The sequence below is a fragment of the Protopterus annectens genome, chromosome 6.part0, assembly GCF_019279795.1.
Source record: "Protopterus annectens isolate FY-2018-M chromosome 6.part0, PAN1.0, whole genome shotgun sequence".
NCBI lineage: Eukaryota > Metazoa > Chordata > Ceratodontiformes > Protopteridae > Protopterus > Protopterus annectens.
Genome location: NC_056737.1, coordinates 1598309771 through 1598329318, shown reverse-complemented (window position 1 = coordinate 1598329318; position 19548 = coordinate 1598309771). Strand labels below are relative to the sequence as shown.

At 39.9% G+C, this 19548-nt stretch overlaps 1 protein-coding gene across 2 annotated transcripts in view; it reads right to left on the bottom strand.

Moving 5' to 3' along the window:
• USP40 (ubiquitin specific peptidase 40) overlaps window positions 1–19548 on the bottom strand; it is a 3368940-nt gene that overhangs the window by 442431 nt on the left and 2906961 nt on the right. For both annotated transcript variants that reach the window (XM_044075047.1, XM_044075048.1), the window contains one exon: window positions 6303–6415. In XM_044075047.1, the coding sequence (XP_043930982.1) occupies window positions 6303–6415 (113 nt within the window). The remainder of the gene's footprint in view (window positions 1–6302; window positions 6416–19548) is intronic.

Genomic DNA, 19548 nt, shown 5'->3' with positions numbered 1-19548 from the left:
CAAGCAGCAGCCACTCACTCAATCAAAAGGAAAGTTTTGATCAAAGGAAAGTTTTGATCAAATTATCAAAGGGTGTCCTACCTACTAAGAAACCTGTCCAATTCTTGTGTGTTACATGGGGGAAGAGTTTATATTACATTTCTGGCCATATTTTACAGCAATGATTTAAAACTGAGATTGGTCTACATGGGATAACTTTTGATGGGTCCTTTCCAGGTTTTACTGGCACAGAAATTATTACTTGAGCCATTTACTTGACATTTTGTTAACACCTGATTTATTAATTTTGTAACTTTTAAAAAATAGATTTCACCACCACACCATGTGTGTATATCTGAAGAGATAACCCATCATCTTCTGGACTGTTTCCTTTCTTCACTTCTTTTGCGCTTCTTCTTCCGTAATGGTTTACTATCAAAACTTGGAAACTGCATCGGTAGACCGGCATGTGGTCAACTTGCAGTTTCCAAGTCGGCAGGATGTTGAACCAAAATCCATCGACTACACTACAGTGAATGGATAGTGTAGGTCGATAATTTGGATTTGATATTGTGCAAGGAGGTTGCGATTCAGTGAGGAACAGGGAATTGCAAAAGCCACAAAAAACTGGGTTCCTGCCTTAGTGGTTTTGTAAGAACAGGGAATTGGCCCAGTTCTCACTGTACTGCGATCTCGGAGTTGGCATATTTAATGTGCAGGGGGTGTGGGAGGGCACAGCCCCCCACATGGGAGGTGCAGGGGGGCATAGACCCTCTGCAACACAGTACAATTAATGTACTGTTGAGTGTGATGGTATGTTAATGTGCATAACATGGGTTAGTGACACCACCTACTATGTCGAACTCGTCAAACCAGGACTAACAGGTATGTGACTGCCGACGTTCTGCATTTTAGACACATTGGAAATCAACATTTTGGATTGACAATATTGCTCATTCGACTGACCCATGTTCAATAATATGATAATAAACCTTCCATAAAAACTTTTATTAACTGTAAGGCAAGGTCCAAATCAATTTTCTTCAAGCTGATATTTTTCTATCTGAAAAATAAATTTAAATTTCATACTTCACCTGCTCATTTCTTACTTCCTTCAGGTACAGGCCTTTACAATACTCTGCAGACTCTCATAAAATATTTCTGGGTGATCTAAGTATTTTCCCTGTTCTAGCAATTATTAAATTACATATATTTTTATCTGTGGTCTGTTGACTTAATCAGTGCTAAGAATTTCTAATTGGAAGGAGTGGCATCAAAGTCTCTCAACTTCAGAGCTCTCTTTGCCTTTACAACTTTGCATTCTAATAATTTTCTTTACTGCTCTTAATTCCTTATTTTTTCATCTACTCCAAAAGTGAATGAAAGAGAAAAGGTTCTCAAACTGGGTACTTATCATTCTCTGGAAGTCAAATGTAAGAGACCAACATACCAAACAGACTGATGGTTGTACCCTTTTAATGGCAAAAAAACACAAATAAAAATTGATATGAGCTGTTCCTCCTTCTAGTTGTGTGTCAGACTGATGTCCTGAGTGAAAGAAGAAGCACAGCTTATTGGTGACATTCAAAAATCTGGAAGTCAAACCAGAAGAGTAGCTGTCAATCTCTGACCAATCATCATGGATGAGGACTAATGTTGCAGCAGTGATCCCTACAATGAACATCAAGGAAGACTTCTTGAGCTTTCCTCTATGCAGAGAGCATAGCAGTACCCTCAAATAAGCTATTGGAAGGACAATGCATCACTGAATGAGTATCTTTTAAGATATGAAGAAATATCAGTGTAGGACACAATGGTCAAAACAGGTGGAACTAGCTGTATTGTCATGTTTAATGCATTATATAATATACATTTTTTTTGCCTTTGATCCAGGCAGTTGCTGAAATGGATCCCTATAGCATCAGTTTACTATCCTGATTCTGAGAAACAAGCAAGCAAATAATAAACAATGGAAAACATCATAAAAATTTGACTGAGGGCTGATTCCAGGAGTGACTCAGGAGTTCAAAAGAAGTTATGTACTCACCATAACGTTCCATCTGTGTTGTCCAGTTTCATTCTTCCTCAACATATGTATCCGGATTTGATCCTCAGATCTAACTCAGCTGCTGTTCTACAGCTCATGGAAACCACAAACTCTCGAGCTCCTCCCTTACCCATAATGCACTAGTCCCCCTTCTTCTCTAGATCTTGTTTGCAGCTCCCTAAGGTAAAACATTGCTATATTTTCCATACTATGGCAAATCACTTCCTGGAGCTCAAAGAAATGGAACTTGGTTCCTGAAGCACTCACCCACTATTCCAGAAGTCATTAAAGAAACATGGTAGGGGGCTGGAGGGAGGGAAGTTGACAAAGAATGAAAATGGAAAACAGAGATGGAACGTTATGGTGAGTACATAACTTCTTTATCTGATGTTGTCAATTTCCATTCATTGGTCTCCAGTCTCCTATCTTCTTTGGCACTAAAAAGAATCTTAAGCAAGTTCCGGATTCCTTCTAATCTGGGGAGACCTCTTGGATGACTCTTTTGTACAATAGCTTTTGTATTTCTAAAGCTGCTGTCTTCCCCTCTGTGGAATGTTGGGAATTTTGTTCTGTAACAGCAGTGGTAGGAAAAAAAGGGAATTATACAGCTTCTGGAAATGATCCTCTGCACCCAAGTATCTTTTGTTAAGTCCATCCAGGCTCTCTGGTGCAGGAATAAATGATTCCTGACTGCCTCCAGAGGTGGGCAATTGGGCCTTCTTTCAGGAGGCTGACAGGGCCTGTCATAAAAGAATCTTTATACTCCTGGTTCTGCAGGCCTCTTTTGTTGCTTGGGTGGCATCTTCTGTTGGAGTTCCACCCTCTACCTCAGGGGCAACTTTCTCCATGTGGATCACAGAATGGACGCAGGGATTTCTTGAACCACATCTTTAGACCACCTCACTAACCCCTGTAGAAGTTTCTTTAAGGAGTCGAAAAACATACACCAACAGCAGACAGGGTTTTTCCATCGTTCTCATACCTGGAGAGTGTGTCCTTCACCTTGGGGCCAAATAACAAACTTCTGTCAAAAGAAGCATTGGTGAAGGATGACTTGATGGGCTCTGCAAAATTACACAGGCACATCTAGGCATGTCTCCTTAGGGAAATACCCAAAACCGCAACTCTTGGGGCTCCTTCAGCTGCATGTCAAATAAGCCTCATAGATGAATTTGAAATGGATTGAAGGGTGGCTAACTGTGAAGCAAAAGAAGACTCTGCCTCAGCAGTACTAGTCAGTGAGAGGGTTTTTTTAGAGTTCTTTGATCAAATCCCCCTGTAATCTAATAAAGCATGCCAAGTAATTCAGGGACCTGACTGCAAAGGTCGCTGATGCATATACTCACTTCCCAAATCTGTCCAGAGCCCTAGACTCCAGGTTAGGGGGTGGACAGAAGAACTCTGTTCCGCAAATTCTATTTTGCTGGCTGCCATCACAATCGTAGCATCTACCGGTACCTTCTTTGTTCCAAAACTCCCTTTGTTTTTGTGGTGCCTATCTGGTGTCTTGGGGATTGGCTATACAGAATCTAGTTCTTTCCAAGCCCACTGAGAGATCAAGTCAATGAGCTCAACAATGGGCGGACTCATCCAGGAGTAGATGAGCCAGCACAAAAATCCTCAAGGAATACCAATTCCTCTTCAGAAGGGTTGACGGTAGACCGACCACCCCACTGTTTCAGGATTTCTAAAATGTCTCTAAATGAGATGACGTTAAGTGGTGATCTTGGGGGCCGTTCCCCTTCATCGAAATCCATATCTTCTGTGACTGACTACTGAGGGGAGTCCAAGTGCCTCCTCTTGCACTTCCTCTTCCTAGTGTCTTCATTGGTGGGATGCTCTGGAGAAGTACTGGAAGAGATAACAATGCCCAGTTGGGTTGCCTGGAGTCTTTGGGCTGGCATGGCCCTGTGGAGTAGAATGCTGAGGCTCATGACACAAAGACATCTAAGAACCAGAAGGAAGATCCGAGGGGGGAGGAATCATCTGATCTCCAGACGAGAATACTCTCTCCACTACCTCAAAGTGTGAATGCCCAAGGGAGAAAGAAACCATCAGAGCCGAGAAGACATGCTTCTGGACTAAAGATTCACTCTGATCCAAAGACACCACCCCCGAGGCAGGAGTCGGAATCGAGCTATTGAATGCTGAAGCTCCGAGAGGCAAAGATGGGTTCAACAACTTTGGAGTTGACCCTAACCCCTCGGACCCGAAAATTAAGCTTCAGGTCCAAGAGCCCTCCATCTCTAACATGCTTGGAGTCGTTACACTCAGAGATGGAGTCGGACCCAAAGATAGAGGTATCCTTAGATGAGAAGCAGATGGTATCCAGATACTTGGATCCAAGGGCTCCAAAACTGAAAGATGGATCAAAGGAGGAGCTAGAATAGGCATAGACATACACGTTAAGGCCTCTGGACCTGTTGGGGTAGGGGCCAGGAGAACTCCCATCTGAATTTGTGTCGAAAGAAACTTTCTCATCATTCTATCCATGTCTGTTTTTGTGAGACTTCTGGACAAATGGGAAGAGGTGATGGAGGGAGAGCAACATCTTTCCAGGAAGGGCAATGGGAGCAGAGATGGGACTAGAACCAGAGATGATGCATACCTGGTTATGGGTAGTGGTTTCAGCTCTGAGGAAGTAGGATCTGAAGAGATGGACCTGCTGTCTGAAATGGCAGGATCCAACAACTTGTGGTGTGTTGGATTCGAAGATTTCCTGATCTTCTTTCTCGGCTCCCATGCATGTCGGATCCGAAGAAAACTGAGATGAATCAGTTTGCTCTGAAGGCCTCTTTCTTGCCTCCTTTCTGTCAGACTTGGAGGATAGAGCTCCTGATAGTGATTCTCCGTAGGCCATAGGAATGAGGCCTTTAAGTATCAATTTATTCTTCTGATCTACAAGGGCTCTCGGATTGAAAGATTTACAAATAGAGTAGTTAGCCTGTAAATGCTCAGGTCCTAAATGGTAGACACACACAGAGTGATGTCAGACAGGAGAATCTTGTGCCCACTACTACATTTCTTAAAACCCGAAGGTTTATTTGCCATAATCCCAACCAGAGACAACAAAAAAAAACAGGAAAAGTTAAATAACTACCGACAATGGTAAATAGGAGAAATACCGTCAAGTGGTAAGGAAAAATATACCAACAATGGCAAAGAGATTACTCGCGTAAGAAAGAGAAAGGTGTACAATAAACAGCAAAGACAGAAAGAATTACTAACTATGATAAAAAAAAAAAGTGTTACCAATGGTAAGAACAGATAACAGGTAAAGGAAGGATAATAATTAGAAATACCAGCAAGATAAACAACAAAGAAGCACTTATCATTCTGAAGAAAAAGATTCGCTCGAGAGCTGTAGCAACCATGTCTGTTCCCAATGGTGGCAAATGAGATGAGGGGAAGGAAGGGAACTACAGCATTATGGGAGAAGCTTGAGAGTTTGTGGTTTCCAAGAGCTATAGAACAGCAGCCGAATCAGATCTGAGGATCGGATCCAGACCCATATGTTGAGGAATGAATGAAAATTGACAATATCAGATCTGATGTTCCCTTACTTTGTAACCAAGAAGAAAGAATGGCAGCAAGTAAAGAAAACATTCCCATTTATCTGTGAACTTGACAGTGTGGTACTCTATAGAAGATGATATGTCAAAAAGGTTAAAATACAACAAGGGTCTACAGTTGGCAAAGGTGAAATTTCAAGAGTGTCATGTTTCTCAAATTACAAGATACTGAAGAACGCAATAATGACGCAATGATGATCACTATATTTCATAGAACTGTTGGTGCAATTTTTAGTATACACTAGCAGTGATTCCTTTCTTTTGGGAGATTTCTCCTTTTTTTGAGTTGGTGTGACCATAAAGTTTTAGGTATTAGTTTTCAGTGTACTGATCCCTGAAGCGCTCTGTTTGGGGTTCCATGGTGAAACCTCAACGGACATGAACATAGGAAAATAAGACATAGCTTTTTTGCTTGTGAAGAACTGGACAACCTGAAAGTGGGTAAGTAGAAAGGTCTATGGGTCTCTATAATCCAAAAAGCATGAAGCAGCAACTGTATTAACCAAAGCTTCATACTTTTACCCCTTCTACTAATGTCAAAGCAGACTAAAGGTAGTACAAAAGAATTTTCTAAATCTTGTTCTGTGTTCAAAAGTACATCATATGACAGAAATTTACAGGTTTCTACAAGCTGATAGAATTTTTTTAAAATGTTTTACACTGAGAAGATTGCAATAAATGAAGAGACCTACAAAATACTTACGAGTTGTTTAGAGTGACAGCGGAGAATGATGACTGGAAGCTTATCTTCTAAAACCCAAATTCTCAGGAATTCTACTGAAGGAACACAGAGGTTCTGAAGTGATGGGAGGGTCATGACATAAAATAATAAATCATATTTTTAATAAAACAAGACATATAAGCTGCCTAAGGAAAATGAATATGTACAGGAAAAAAACAAGTTACATAATTACATATTAATTAACTTGCTACAAAAATACAGCTACAAAGGAAACTTTGGCAATTAACATCTGCAAAGGGAGTGCCCACAGAAATCGATGGCAGATTTCTCCAAAAGCAGTTTTATAATCCGGATACACATGCAAGAGCCATAACAGACAGAGAAAGTCAGACCTCTTCTCGGTACTTTCCAAATAGGTCAGTTGGGCCAGCATATGATAAGGATTCAATAAAATAACGGAAGTGCACCTCAACACTTTCTTTGGATCCCTGAACATCAGATAACCAGCATGCTTCAGGGAAAGATGTAGCAAATTCAGAATCAATCCATTCTAACCTAGTTTTCTTAAAGCTATGAAAATATCACCTATGCTCTTACCACAGCAATGTTCTAGGAAGGGACAATCCTAAATGTGTCTGACTGAGAATTTTTTTGCTAACAAAGAGAGACTTTTTTTCTGTAAACTCTGTGTTGAGGGATGTCTATTTACATATACCCATGAAAGTTCTGATGTAACACACTGGCTACTTAAGGAGGTACCTCCATAGGAAACATCCGTTTATCCAGTGCATGCAGTGAGTGCCTTCCTGCAAGTCAAAGTAATAAAGCTGACTGGACACTACATTAATACAAAAAATAAATAAATTACATAAAAACATACACTTACCTGACATAGAAGGAACTCCAACCGCTGCAGATAGTGGAAGAGCCATTCACCACAGGAGGAATAAAACAGGATAATTTTAAATCTACCAATCAAGGCCCTCCTATGGATTAACTGACACAGCATTTTTTGTAGTAAATACCAAGGACTGTCCTTGATGGGATGAATCCCAGGAATTAATAACCAGTGTGGAAAAGAATGGAGGACTTCACAAAAACAGAACTCAAGAAAGCTGTGCCCTGGAGTACTGACTTCCCAAATCTGGTTTAACCACCCAACTTAACTAGACAATAATGCTAGCAAAAATGTGTACTAAACACCAAGTGGCCTCAACATAGATGTCTGCAGTGGATAAATTCTTGAAACAAGCACTGGAAGTAGCCACTAATCCACTAGTGTAGGCTTTAAATGCAAAATTTACTAGTGGTGGTTAGCTGTATGAAGATGAAAAACAACTTCAGCGCTTCGGGCATAAATAATGACAGACAATATAGAAGAAAATTCATATTCTTATGTCAAGAACAGAAGATAAATTTTGTTTTACACAAAAAAAAAAAAAAACCCAAAAAAAAATAAACCAGTGCATCTGCAAGTCTGGTCCTGTTGTTATCTTTTATCTTAGACATATCAATATGCTGAGGTAAGCTGCAATATAATACAGTATGAACTAGTACATAAGAGTTTATACCGGACTGCCACTCAAGGACAGAATGTTCTCTTTATTACATATCATCACAGCTTACAATAATTGCCTTGAAAAGGGTAAAGGTATGACAACTGTTATATAGGCACCTATCATAACTTTTGATTCAGGGTAACTTAACAAAGAGTTCACCATGTTTCAATATCTTTATGTTACTGAGGGAAACCTTCAGCTGGAGGTGCTTGGCAGTCTCTCTTTGGGAGGTACTCCTGCATCAGAGACTGGTGAAGTCAATAGAACACCCAATAGAAAAGGCTTGACAGAAGCTGAGAAGGCTGAACAAAAAAACTAAACTCAACTATCCACATTTTTTAAACACCTTTAATCAATTAGCACTTGTGACACAGGTAAACTTACATTTATACAAAAGCAATCAAACGATATTAACAAATTTACATATTCAAATATTAAACATTACATATATTGTTATACATCATATAATCAAAGCAATATTACATAAATGTATTTCGGCTTTTCCCGGATAGGGGTCGCCACAGTGGAACTCCAGTCCGCTAATGATTGCCAGTGGATTTTTATGGTGCAGAGTTGCCAGCTCGACTCCCAACCTTCAAAGAAGGCACACCCATTCACACACGCACCTACCTGCATGTCTTTACATAATTTGTTCAATTTCTGCCTTCTCTTAAACGTCATTCTTCCTCCAAAACTACTATTCCCAAAATTTCCATTTTTTATGTAATTTACTCCTACCCTTTTCTAAAGATCTCACTATTTGTTTTTTTTTTTATAACAAGAAGCATATTTATTGAATCACATATAACATAGGCAGTCATATATTAATATAAATAAAAACAAACCATATTGACATAATCCCAACTGCAAGTATTTTACATCACAAAACATACTGACATAATCCTAGCTGCAAACATTATACATCACTTATAATCTACCCAATCATTGCCAGTCAAACATTATATAGCTCATTAAAGTCCTGCTTTCTTTTAAATTTCATTCCTCCCCTGTATATATTGTTCCCACAATTCCCATTTTTCCTAAGTAATTTACTCCTACCCTTTTTTAAAGATCCCAGTTCTGGATGTTTTATCTTTGCTACTATATTCACTACTTCTAGTATAGTTGGTTTAGACTTGGATTTCCATTTTTCCAGTAACTGCTTTTTTTTTAGCACCAACCATAATTAGGCTCAGCAAGGCCTTACTATGTCTAGACAATTCCAATTCTGTATCATAGCTCAAAAAATAATTTCCTCATTTACATCAATTTGTTTATCCAGTATCTCTGACAGAGTAGTCTGCAGGGAATCTTTAAAGTCTGCTAACTCATTACAATCCCAGAAAATATGTTCCCAATTATTTCTTTCTTCCCCCATCACACCTCCAACATTTGCTGTCTTCCTGAGGAAAATTCTCTGGAGTCTACTTGGGGTATGAAAATATCTATGTAAACATTTCCAACCAAAAATCCTAAATCTTCTAAATTTTGTTGCATATTTGGGAGACATGCATATATCTCCCATTGCTTCTTTGTGAACTGCTTATCCAAACTCTTTTGGATCCTTTCTCACCTCCTCTGATTTATTCTTATAGTTATCATGCAATATTTTATATGCTCTACTAATTATTCCTTTTTTAACTCGAGCTCCAGTTCTAGATTCTACTAAAAACTCTACCAGTGCTGGTCTTTCATTTAGGACCCCCCCCATTTCTTTCTCTTTGCCTATACTCTGATATCAATCCTTGATAGGGAAGGCAATTTCTAACCTGCAGTCCATATAAATTCTTGTCGTCTCCCCATTCTATTACCTTTCCATCTATAGTTATTTGCTCCCAATACCTTGGCTCTTTGCCAGTTTTCTCCAATAAATTCCAGCCCCATCTTCGTTAGTGTATGAATCCCTAATTGCAGTCATTCCTATAGGCAGAATCTCCATTCCAGTGTAGGCTTAGTTTGTAGAATACTTTCTGCTACTTTGTATAATATTCTGTATGATTATTGTTATTCTCCTTAAAGACCTGCATCCAAAATCCCAGTCCCTCCTTGTTTCTTTAGCCCCCCCCCCCCCGTTTCATCAGCAGCAGCATTATGATCATCATCCCTTTCCACTTTGAATTATAGGTTTCTGCTTGTGTTAAGTATATGAGCCTTAGCTGTGTAGCTCTGTAATACCTCTTCAAACTGGGTAATCCCAATCTGCTTTGTTCTATTGGGAGAATTATCTTATCCCACTTGACTCTTGCAGTCTACCCCTCACAGATAAAATATTTCAGCTCTTTATTAATTGCTATCCACAGTGTCTCCTCTGGTTGATAAAACCTGTGTACAAAACTAAAGACATTTTAACTGCTTGCATCTTATTATCCATATCCATACAACAAAGCTTCCAATTTCTTGGTTTTTGCATTATCTTTTGTTTAGTCTCTTCCATATATCCTTAGCTGCAAAATGGAATAATTTTTAATCCATACTCCAAAATACCTATGGATATTGCTGAACCAATTTGTGTGCGGGTACATACTTTACTGCTACTGCACTTGTTTTAGCTTCATTAATTTTGTATCCTAAAAAGATTTGAAAATGTTCCACAACACTGTAATCTTATTTTCTGGTTTTGTCAGGTATAAAATAATATCATCTGCAAATAGAGTTAAATTTTCTTGACTATCACACCAATTACATCCTTGAATTTCTGAGTATTTTATTTTCGTTACCAATGTTTCTAAATATACTGCAAATACAAAAGGGAAAGAGGACTCCCTAGCCTGGACCCCCTGCTCAAGCAGAAATTATCAGAAAGGAACCCACTCACTTTAATTTTCACTTCTGATCCCTCATATATCCTCCTAATCAACCTTATAATTTTATCAAGGAATGCAAATGCTTCCACTGCCTTGCTCATAAATTCCCAGCTTACTCTTCAAATGCTTTCTCTGCATCAAGACCCACCAACAACAATGGTATTTGCCTTACATTCTGCTTCCTTCTTGGATCATCAATACTCTATTAATGTTGTCAAATGTTTGCTTCCCCTACACAAAACCACACTGATCCATATCTATCAATTTTGGTACCACGTTTGCCATTATTTTAGTCATTACAGACAAACACTTTATAATCATGGTTTAGTATTGAAATGGGCCTGTATGAAGCTGGAACTGATAGATCTTTATCCTCTTTAGGGATTACAGCTACCACCACTTTCTTGCAGGATGTTGGTACTACTTCTCCTTTTAAAACACTGTTGCACAAAACCTTCCAGATCTTTATCAGTTTTTTTCCTCCTAGCTTCCAAACATCCACAGGAATACCATCTATTCCTGGGGACTTTCCTGCAGATTGGTTATACATCACAACTGTTACCTCACCTCATCCTATCCTGTTAGTAACTGAGTCTCATCTACCTCTAACCTTGGCATATTTAATTATTCCATAAACATTTCCATTTGTACCGTTTCTTGATTTCCATATTTCTCTACTTTATACAGACTTTCACAGAATTTCAGAAATATTTCTAATACCTCTACAGGATCTCTTGTTACCTTTCTTCTTATAGACACCCTAAGCTTCGCAACAGCTCCTTCTACTTCCTGTTGACTGAATCGTTGTGCTAAAAGTTTTTGTGCTCTAGGGTTATTAAAAAAAAGTTGCTTAACATCAATCTTTCTAAACTCATGCATATTATCGAGGTAATCCCTTATTTTCTGGTTAGCATTCTGCAGTTGTTCCTCCTCTTATTCTGTGAGATTCCCCCTATTCTGCAATATTTTAAGATTTGTCAGTTCCTCTAAATAATTCTTGTTACTTCTTAACCATATCCCCCCTTTTTTTTACATCCACCCTATTTTTAAACTCCACTTAAATTTCATCCCACTCCCTAACTATATTTTCAAAATAAATTTCTGTCTTCCCTAATAGCTCCTGAATAATTTCCACTACCCATTCCTTAAATTCCTCTCTTTTCAACAGATAGGTGGGAAAATCGCCAGTGTCTCATTTTTACTTCATTACCCTGTATTTCTATTTTAATTATTGGCGAATGATCTGAAATAATTATTGGGTGCATATAAAGACCTTCAATTAAATGCACATATTTTTGTGAAATGGATATTCTGTTTAATCTAGACAGATTTTTGTATCTTGCAGAATAATATGTAAATTCACTCCAAATTCCTATTACTGAATTCACATCTTCCATGCCAAATATTCCCATAAATTTCTTTAAAAGTCAACCCTCCTTTGTTATACTTTCCCTTCTGGGCCCCCAGACACATCTTCACTGCTGCAAATCAAATTCTAGTCCCCAACTATAAATAATATTCATTGGTGAAAGATGATTATGTCTTCCAGAATTTTCTTAAGCTCTATTATAGCAGTTTTAGGTGGAATATAAGTACATGCCAATGTAATCTTCCTCCCCACTTGTCAGTAGAACTTTAGTACCATAAAGCTACCATTATCATTTTTATCCCCTTCTATCACTATTGGAGCTCCTCTTGCAATTAATTTAAGTAATCTCTTCCTTTGTCCCAGGTATTCCACAGAATAACCATCCTGAAAAACATTTATTTATCAAAATCTCATGTTCAGTTCTTTCCAAATGTGTCTCCTCTATCACAGCTATTTGCACTCTACATTTTAATATAGTTCACACCTCTTTCTTTTTTATATTTATCTGTAAGACCATTGCCATCTGAAGACATTACAGAAAGCATCACAGGTCTTCCCTAGGGCATTTATAAGCCTAGCCAGAGTGTGTTTGGCTTTCGCCACTCATTTTAAATTAATTTTGTATGCCCTTTTTCGAGGTTAGTATACTGTGCCTCTGTTTAACAGTGACACAGTAGTGATACCCAGGGTGAACCTACGAACTCCCATCCACTCATCAAGATTCCTCTTGAAGAGAGTCAATGAGGGACTCTGCCTAACCTGGACTGGGATTTTATTCCAGAGTGAAGGGAGCCTCTGGGTTATGAATCTGTCCCTCTAGCATGTCCAATTTATTTCAGTGTTGAGGTTCAAGTCTCTCCAGCGCGTAGCTCGATGGGATTTGGATTTTCTGAGGTGCAGCATGTCCATTAATTCCAGGTTGGACATGGCTTTATACGTCAGGCACAGATTGCCTCTGAGCAGGCGGTATGCCACTGAGTAGAGCTGGAGTTTCTTTAACTGGACAGCATATGGCATCTGTTTGAGCCCTTTGATCCTCTTGGTGAGGTACTTTTGGGGTCTTTCCAGTTGTTGCAGGTGTCTGGTAAGGTACATCCCAAAAGGGGCATTGTACTCAATTATGGGCCTGATGAGGGATGAGTAAAGAGGCACGATGACCTCCCATGATCTAGATGTGAATCCCTTCATGATTAGGTGGGCTATATAAAATGTTTTTCTAACCACTTTGGCCACGTGGTTGTCAAATGAGAGATTGCTATCAACTTGGGTCCCCAGGTCCCTAATTACTTCTTCTGTACTTAATGGATTACCACCTATGTGGTAATTTGTGGGCACTTTGTTTTTGCCAAAGGGGATGACTATACACTTTTTGGCGTTTAGCTTGAGGCCATGGCTCTGGCACCAGTTGTCTGTTTCTATGAGGCCCTTTTGGAGGATGCTTGTGTCGGCTGGAGAGTCGATTATGGCGCCCAGTTTGCAGTCATCTGCGAACGTGGTCAGCCACAGTCCTTCCGTGTTGGCCTGTACCTCCAAGAAATATATACCAAACAAGGGAGGTCCCAGGACTGAGCCTTGTGAGACGCCACTTGTAACTGGTTTGGAGTCTTAACCATGTGGGTTCTGTCCTTGAGCCAGTTTGCAACCCATCCAGTGACATAGGGGTTTATATTTAAGCTGGTGAACTTATCTATAATGCCCGAGTGGGGTATTGTATCAAAGGCTTTTGTGAGGTCCAGGTAGGCTGTGTGGACCACCTTCCCCTCATCAATGGCCTTGGTGACTGTTTCAAAGAAATCGACCAGGTTTAAGAGGCAGGATCTGCCCTTAAAAAAGCCGAACTGGGTAGGATCCAGTGTCTTTAAGTCCCCAATATCTTTATTTATGAGGTCCATGATGATCCTTTCCATAGCTTTGCAGACCAAGCTAATCAGGCTTATGGGGCGATAGTTTCCAGGATCCGTTGAGGCACCACCTTTGTGGAGAGGGACCACTGTTGCTGTACGCCACTCTTTGGGTACATATCCTGTAGTAAGGCTGAGATTGAACAGTAGTTTTATGTTTGGGTTTAGCTCTTCTTGGAGTTCATGTAGGACGCAGCCTGGGACACCGTCTGGTCCCATTGATGCTGTGTTTTTTGCTTTGGAGAGGGCGGCTCTTACCTGAGCATCTGAGATGTCAGGGGGGCAGCACTCTGCTGGGATAGATATTTGCCCTTTTGGTGGGGGGGGGGAGTTTGCGCTGAACCTGTCAGCTAGGATGTTGGCAATGTCTGTGGGTTTGGTGTACTTTTTGTCATTTTCGACTAATTCTGAGCATATCTGGGAATTCCCACCCAGGTTCCTAGCATAACTAAAGAAAGCCTTGTAATTATCCTTAGTGTCCTGTGCAATTTTTCTCTCAAAGCTGACCTTAGACGATTTTATGAATGCCCATAGTTTTTTGCTAATACTGATAAGAGATGCCTTCCCTTTTTCGGATTTTGCTCTATCATGTAGTAGCTTCCTCCTTCTATTGTATAGTTTGTTTATGGCTGGGGTCCACCAGACAGGACGTCTGCCTTTGGAGGATTGGGTCTTGGTTTTATTTGGGATTGCATGATCCATGCATTCCTGAAGGTGTTCATAGAATGCATTTATAAAGGATTCTGCGGTCTGGGCCATATTTTCCACAGGCCCGGGGACTTTGAAGGATTCCACCTCGGTTTTGAGGAGTGTGAAATTTGCTTTAGAAAAGTTTTTCACTGTGGTTTTCTGGGCAGGGGGTGGGGTCAGGATGTGAATATCCAGTGAGATTAGTTTATGGTCTGATCTTACCAGTGAGGGGATACACTTCTGGTCTGGAGCATAGAGTCCCCATGTTGGTGATGATCAGGTCCAGTATGTTTTCCCCTCTTGTGGGAGTGGTAACAAGTTGTTCCATAGCATTTGAGTTTATAAATTCTAGGAACCTTTGGGCTAGGGTGTTGGAGCTAGAGTAATGCTCCCAGTCTATGTTTGGGTAATTGAAGTCGCCCAATATAATGGTGTTTGGAGAGACCTTCATATTTTCCAGTGTCCTCAGGAAGGCCGAGTGGGGTTCCTGGGTTTGGGAGGGTGGTCTGTAGCAGGCTATAAACTGGAAGGCAGTTTTACCCACTGTTAGTTGCACATGGATAGTCTCTGATGCTTTGTGCTGTGCCACCAACCTGGACGTGTGGGTATCTTTGACGAATATTGATACTCTCCCTCCTTTTGTGGTTCGGTCCAAGTTTTGGGGCCGAAAAACATGGTATGAGGTATAACCTGGTAGTGCTGGGGTGTTCTCAGGAGCCTTGAACCAGGTTTCTGTTACTGCACAGATATCGATGTTCTCCATGCTAAGGAGAGTTTCGAGTGCGTGCATCTTGAGGTTTGGACTTCTGGCGTTGAGTAGTTTCTTATCCCTTGTGATACCTATGGAGGTGGATTTGTCTTTTGAGCCTTGCCTAAAAAAGGCACTATGGGGGTAGCAAGAGCCTTTGCCAATATCCGAAAGCCCAGGGGGTGACAGGTGCAAGCTGTCCCTAGTGAAACATCGTGGCTTGTCAAGCATGTCATCCCAGGTGGACAGGCATTGGATCCCCTTTGAATGACACCATTACTTAAACCAATTGTTGAAATTGATCATCTTGTCTTCATATTGTGGCATCATTCTTGGTGAGGGTAAGATGCTACTCAAGGTCAGGGTCACACCGGCCTGGGCTACATGCTCAGAGAGCTCCTCTATGTCTCTTTCATGTAGTCCAGGGAGGTACGTCTCAGGTCATTCACACCAGCATGGACAATGACTGAGTCATATTTGTAATTGCTTTGGAGTGACCAGAGTGCATGTGTTATGTGGCGGATCCTAGCGCCCGACAGGCAGCTCACCGTGACCTTCTCCTTGTTCAGCCTGGTGAGCGGGACGAAGTGTATCAGGTATGTTGTTTAGCCTTAAGGGCTGTGACTGTTCGGCACACTGGCTTTGTAAGCTGTGTGTTGCACGTGTTTTGTTTTGGGGTAGCGGTTGCTTGGGTGTCTGCTTTGGAGGTCTCTGCTGCTTAGGCAGATTTTTATTTAGAGCCTCCTAGTATGTTTTTGTGTGTTTATGTGTTTGGTTTGCTGTTGTGGTAGGTCTATGTGAGACTGGAATTGTAGTGAGTGTGGTTTCCTTCTCCTCCTGACTGGTTATGCCAGTACTGAGTTGAGAGAGCTTAGCCTCCAGTTTGGCTATATGGTTGCATCTCTCACATGTGTTGGAATTTGTTGGGAGGAGGAGAGGGTTGTCTGTGTACATGAGGCAGTTGTAACATTGCCTCAAGATTCCCAGATTCACCAGCTGGACCGGAGAAAAGACTGACAACTGACCTTTGGACATGCTAGAATAGTGCTGGGAATTCCTTTATAATTGAAAAAAAGGGCCAATGGGGAACAAGGTACTCAAGGGGAGTTTGTGAGGGTGTAGTGCTTTTAATTTTTTAGTGCTGACTTATATAATTGCTTTAGTGAGCAAGTGCCAGGCAACTTAAATGCAATGTGTTACAGGTAACAAATGCAAAAACGACAAACGGTAACTTTCTTTCAAGTGAAACACAGAAATAAGTACAGTAAGCAATGCAGATATCACTAGGGATCCACAGAAGAGCTGAAAAGCCACGTTTTAGGTGGAATTAGCATTTCGGGGAAATAAGAATACAAACAAAGCTAGATTCAGCAGGCCTGGATCTAGTCTATGCTACAGCAAACAAGGTGTACCAATTTCAGTAAGAAACAGTTCAAATATGTAGGCACTATAAGCCTTTAACCAGAAATTCCCAGCTCAGAAGGGCAGAGTCCAGCCTCTCCTCCCACAAGAGTGCAGACCACAAACCTTCTTAATGTAAAATAACTGGCCTGAAGCCCAAGTGCTTAAACCAGAACTAATACACTTTTAGAATAACAGACACTGAGCCCTCAATCAGCAGCTCCCAACTTAGAAGGATGTAAGCTACCTGTCCTGCCACCACAGTGCAGGCCACAAACCTTCCTAATGTAAAACAACTGGTCTGAAGCCCAAGTGCTTAATCCAAAAGACTTAGAATGATAGCTACACTTTAATCAGGTTACTACACTGAGCCCTCAATCAGCAGTTCCCAACTTAGAAGGATGTAAGCTACCTGTTCTGCCACTACAGTGCAGACCACAAACTTCTTAATGTAAAACAACTGGTCTGAAGCCCAAGTGCTTAAACTAAAAGGCATAGAATGAGTTACACCAAGCAGTAATAAATACAATTGAGTACTTTTAAGATGATGCAAAAGCAAAATAAAGTAGGAAGAAACACAAATACAGTAAAAGCAGATACATTTTTTTTTTTTTTTAGTGGAAAGAGAAAGGAGTAGCAGAAACTAAGCTGATTGGCCTTCTCAAATGTTCTCCCTGTACTGGGTAGAATGAGGTAATGACACTAGACTGGGAGGAGGGTCCCAGATTGAATTTACACTAGGGGCAGGCAACTGCAAAGCCACCAACTATAAAAACACTATACCAACATGGAGGGAGGGTGGGAAACAAACTGCAGAAATGTTTCTCACAGCTGAAAAGCATCAGTGAGCCTTTAAATGAAAGTTTTAAACAGCTAAAGGAGCCTCTAGAAAAAAGAGTTTAACTGCAACAAGTTATCAGAAACAAACAACCCAACAGATGCTTAATAAAAGTGGACAATTTCCAGTTAATACTTCACACACAGTGAAACTAGCTAGAAAAATACACAGTACACAAAGTGCTATAAATAACAAAGTAATAAAGAACAAAATAAACAAAAAACAGGATACTTAATGTTATATATTATAGCTCAGAGTTTCCTCAGTGTCCTTCCTTCAATCAGCTCAGTGTGAAATGGCAGAACACTCACAACTGAACTTCTTAGGTAACAGAAAGTTGAAACCTGAGACAGCTTTTAAGAAAGAAATCTCTAAAGAACCAATGAGGTGCTTAGTCTAAGCTGTAGTCACAGGTGACCTCAGTCAGCCAATGACCTCAAAAAAATCTCTCTCACTGAAATGCCTGATGGCTTTGGCTAAACCAAGATGTCCCTGAATATGTGCTCAGACACACAGCCTCCACAAACACTAGGCCCAAATACAAGCATGAATATGGAAAATGCTACAAATATCCACACTACTTAGAACAACTGCAGAAATGTTTCTCACAGCTGAAAAGCAGCAGTGAGCCTTTAAATGAAAGTTTTAAACAGCTAAAGGAGCCTCTAGAAAAAAGAGTTTAACTGCAACAAGTTATCAGAAACAAACAACCCAACAGATGCTTAATAAAAGTGGACAATTTCCAGTTAATACCTCACACACAGTGAAACTAGCTAGAAAAATACACAGTACACAAAGTTCTATAAATAACAAAGAAATAAAGAACAAAATAAACAAAAAACAGGATACTTAATGTTATATATTATAGCTCACTGTATTAAAAAGTTATTATTCCCACCTTTTATGAATAACAGCTTTTTTTGTTAAATGTCTAGTTCCAGCGTTTGCATTGCATACATACATACATACATACATACACTGTTTGGCAGGTTGAACTTTTATACAGATGTTTCTTCTCATATCCATTTGGGCCTATGTCATATCTTACAAAACGTTTAGTGAACACACCCCCCCAAAAAACACACCCCAATACCCCCTAAAACCTATTAACTTAATAAGAACACACAAAACTATGCACATCAAATATTTGAATTTTACCCTCCTAATAGGAGCAAAAGTTCCAAACTGACAGCCACACTCATAGATTTGAGTTAACCTAAAATAACAGTTATCCACGCTAAGATGCATGATGCAGCCTGTGCTTCTACTAAGTACTGTCTGGTTTTGTCTTATCTTTATAGTCTCCCAGCTAGGAAAACATGTGAATGTTTTCAGAGAACATTATCTCCTAGCCATTTTCTCCTTATCAGATTGTCTCCACGGAGACATGACGACCAGATACAGAACTGCTATTAAGCATACATTTACTTGCTAGAAAAAAACTTCTAATATTCAATATTCTTTTTTGTTTACTTGCTTTCTCTCAAAACTTGTTACTAGATCAAGTTAAGGGCCTTAATCCAGTCAACCTCCCATGCAAGAATGAGAAAAAGCAAATATTGTTTTCTTTTTATCATGCTATTTCAACCAGACTTTTTTAAAATTGCAGTGGCTACATTTCTTAAAGCTGAACAAGGACAAAGAGAGAAGAAAGGAGGAAAAAAAGGAGCACCTGTTTACAATAGTATCCCCATTAAAAATGAGAAACAACTGATACAATTTATTTATTTATTTTATTTTACATTTGTTTACCGGGATAGTCCGACTGGATACATGTCCATTTTCTTTGGAGGCCTGGGGAGAAAAGCTCCACATCGACAAACTTACATAGATTACACAGAAGTTAGCAAACAATTATAAAAACAAAGTGATTATATACAATGGCTTAGTAGTGTTCCCTAGTAGGGACTCACAATTCTCATGGACAGACACAATTAAAAGTAAGATGCATCAGATTG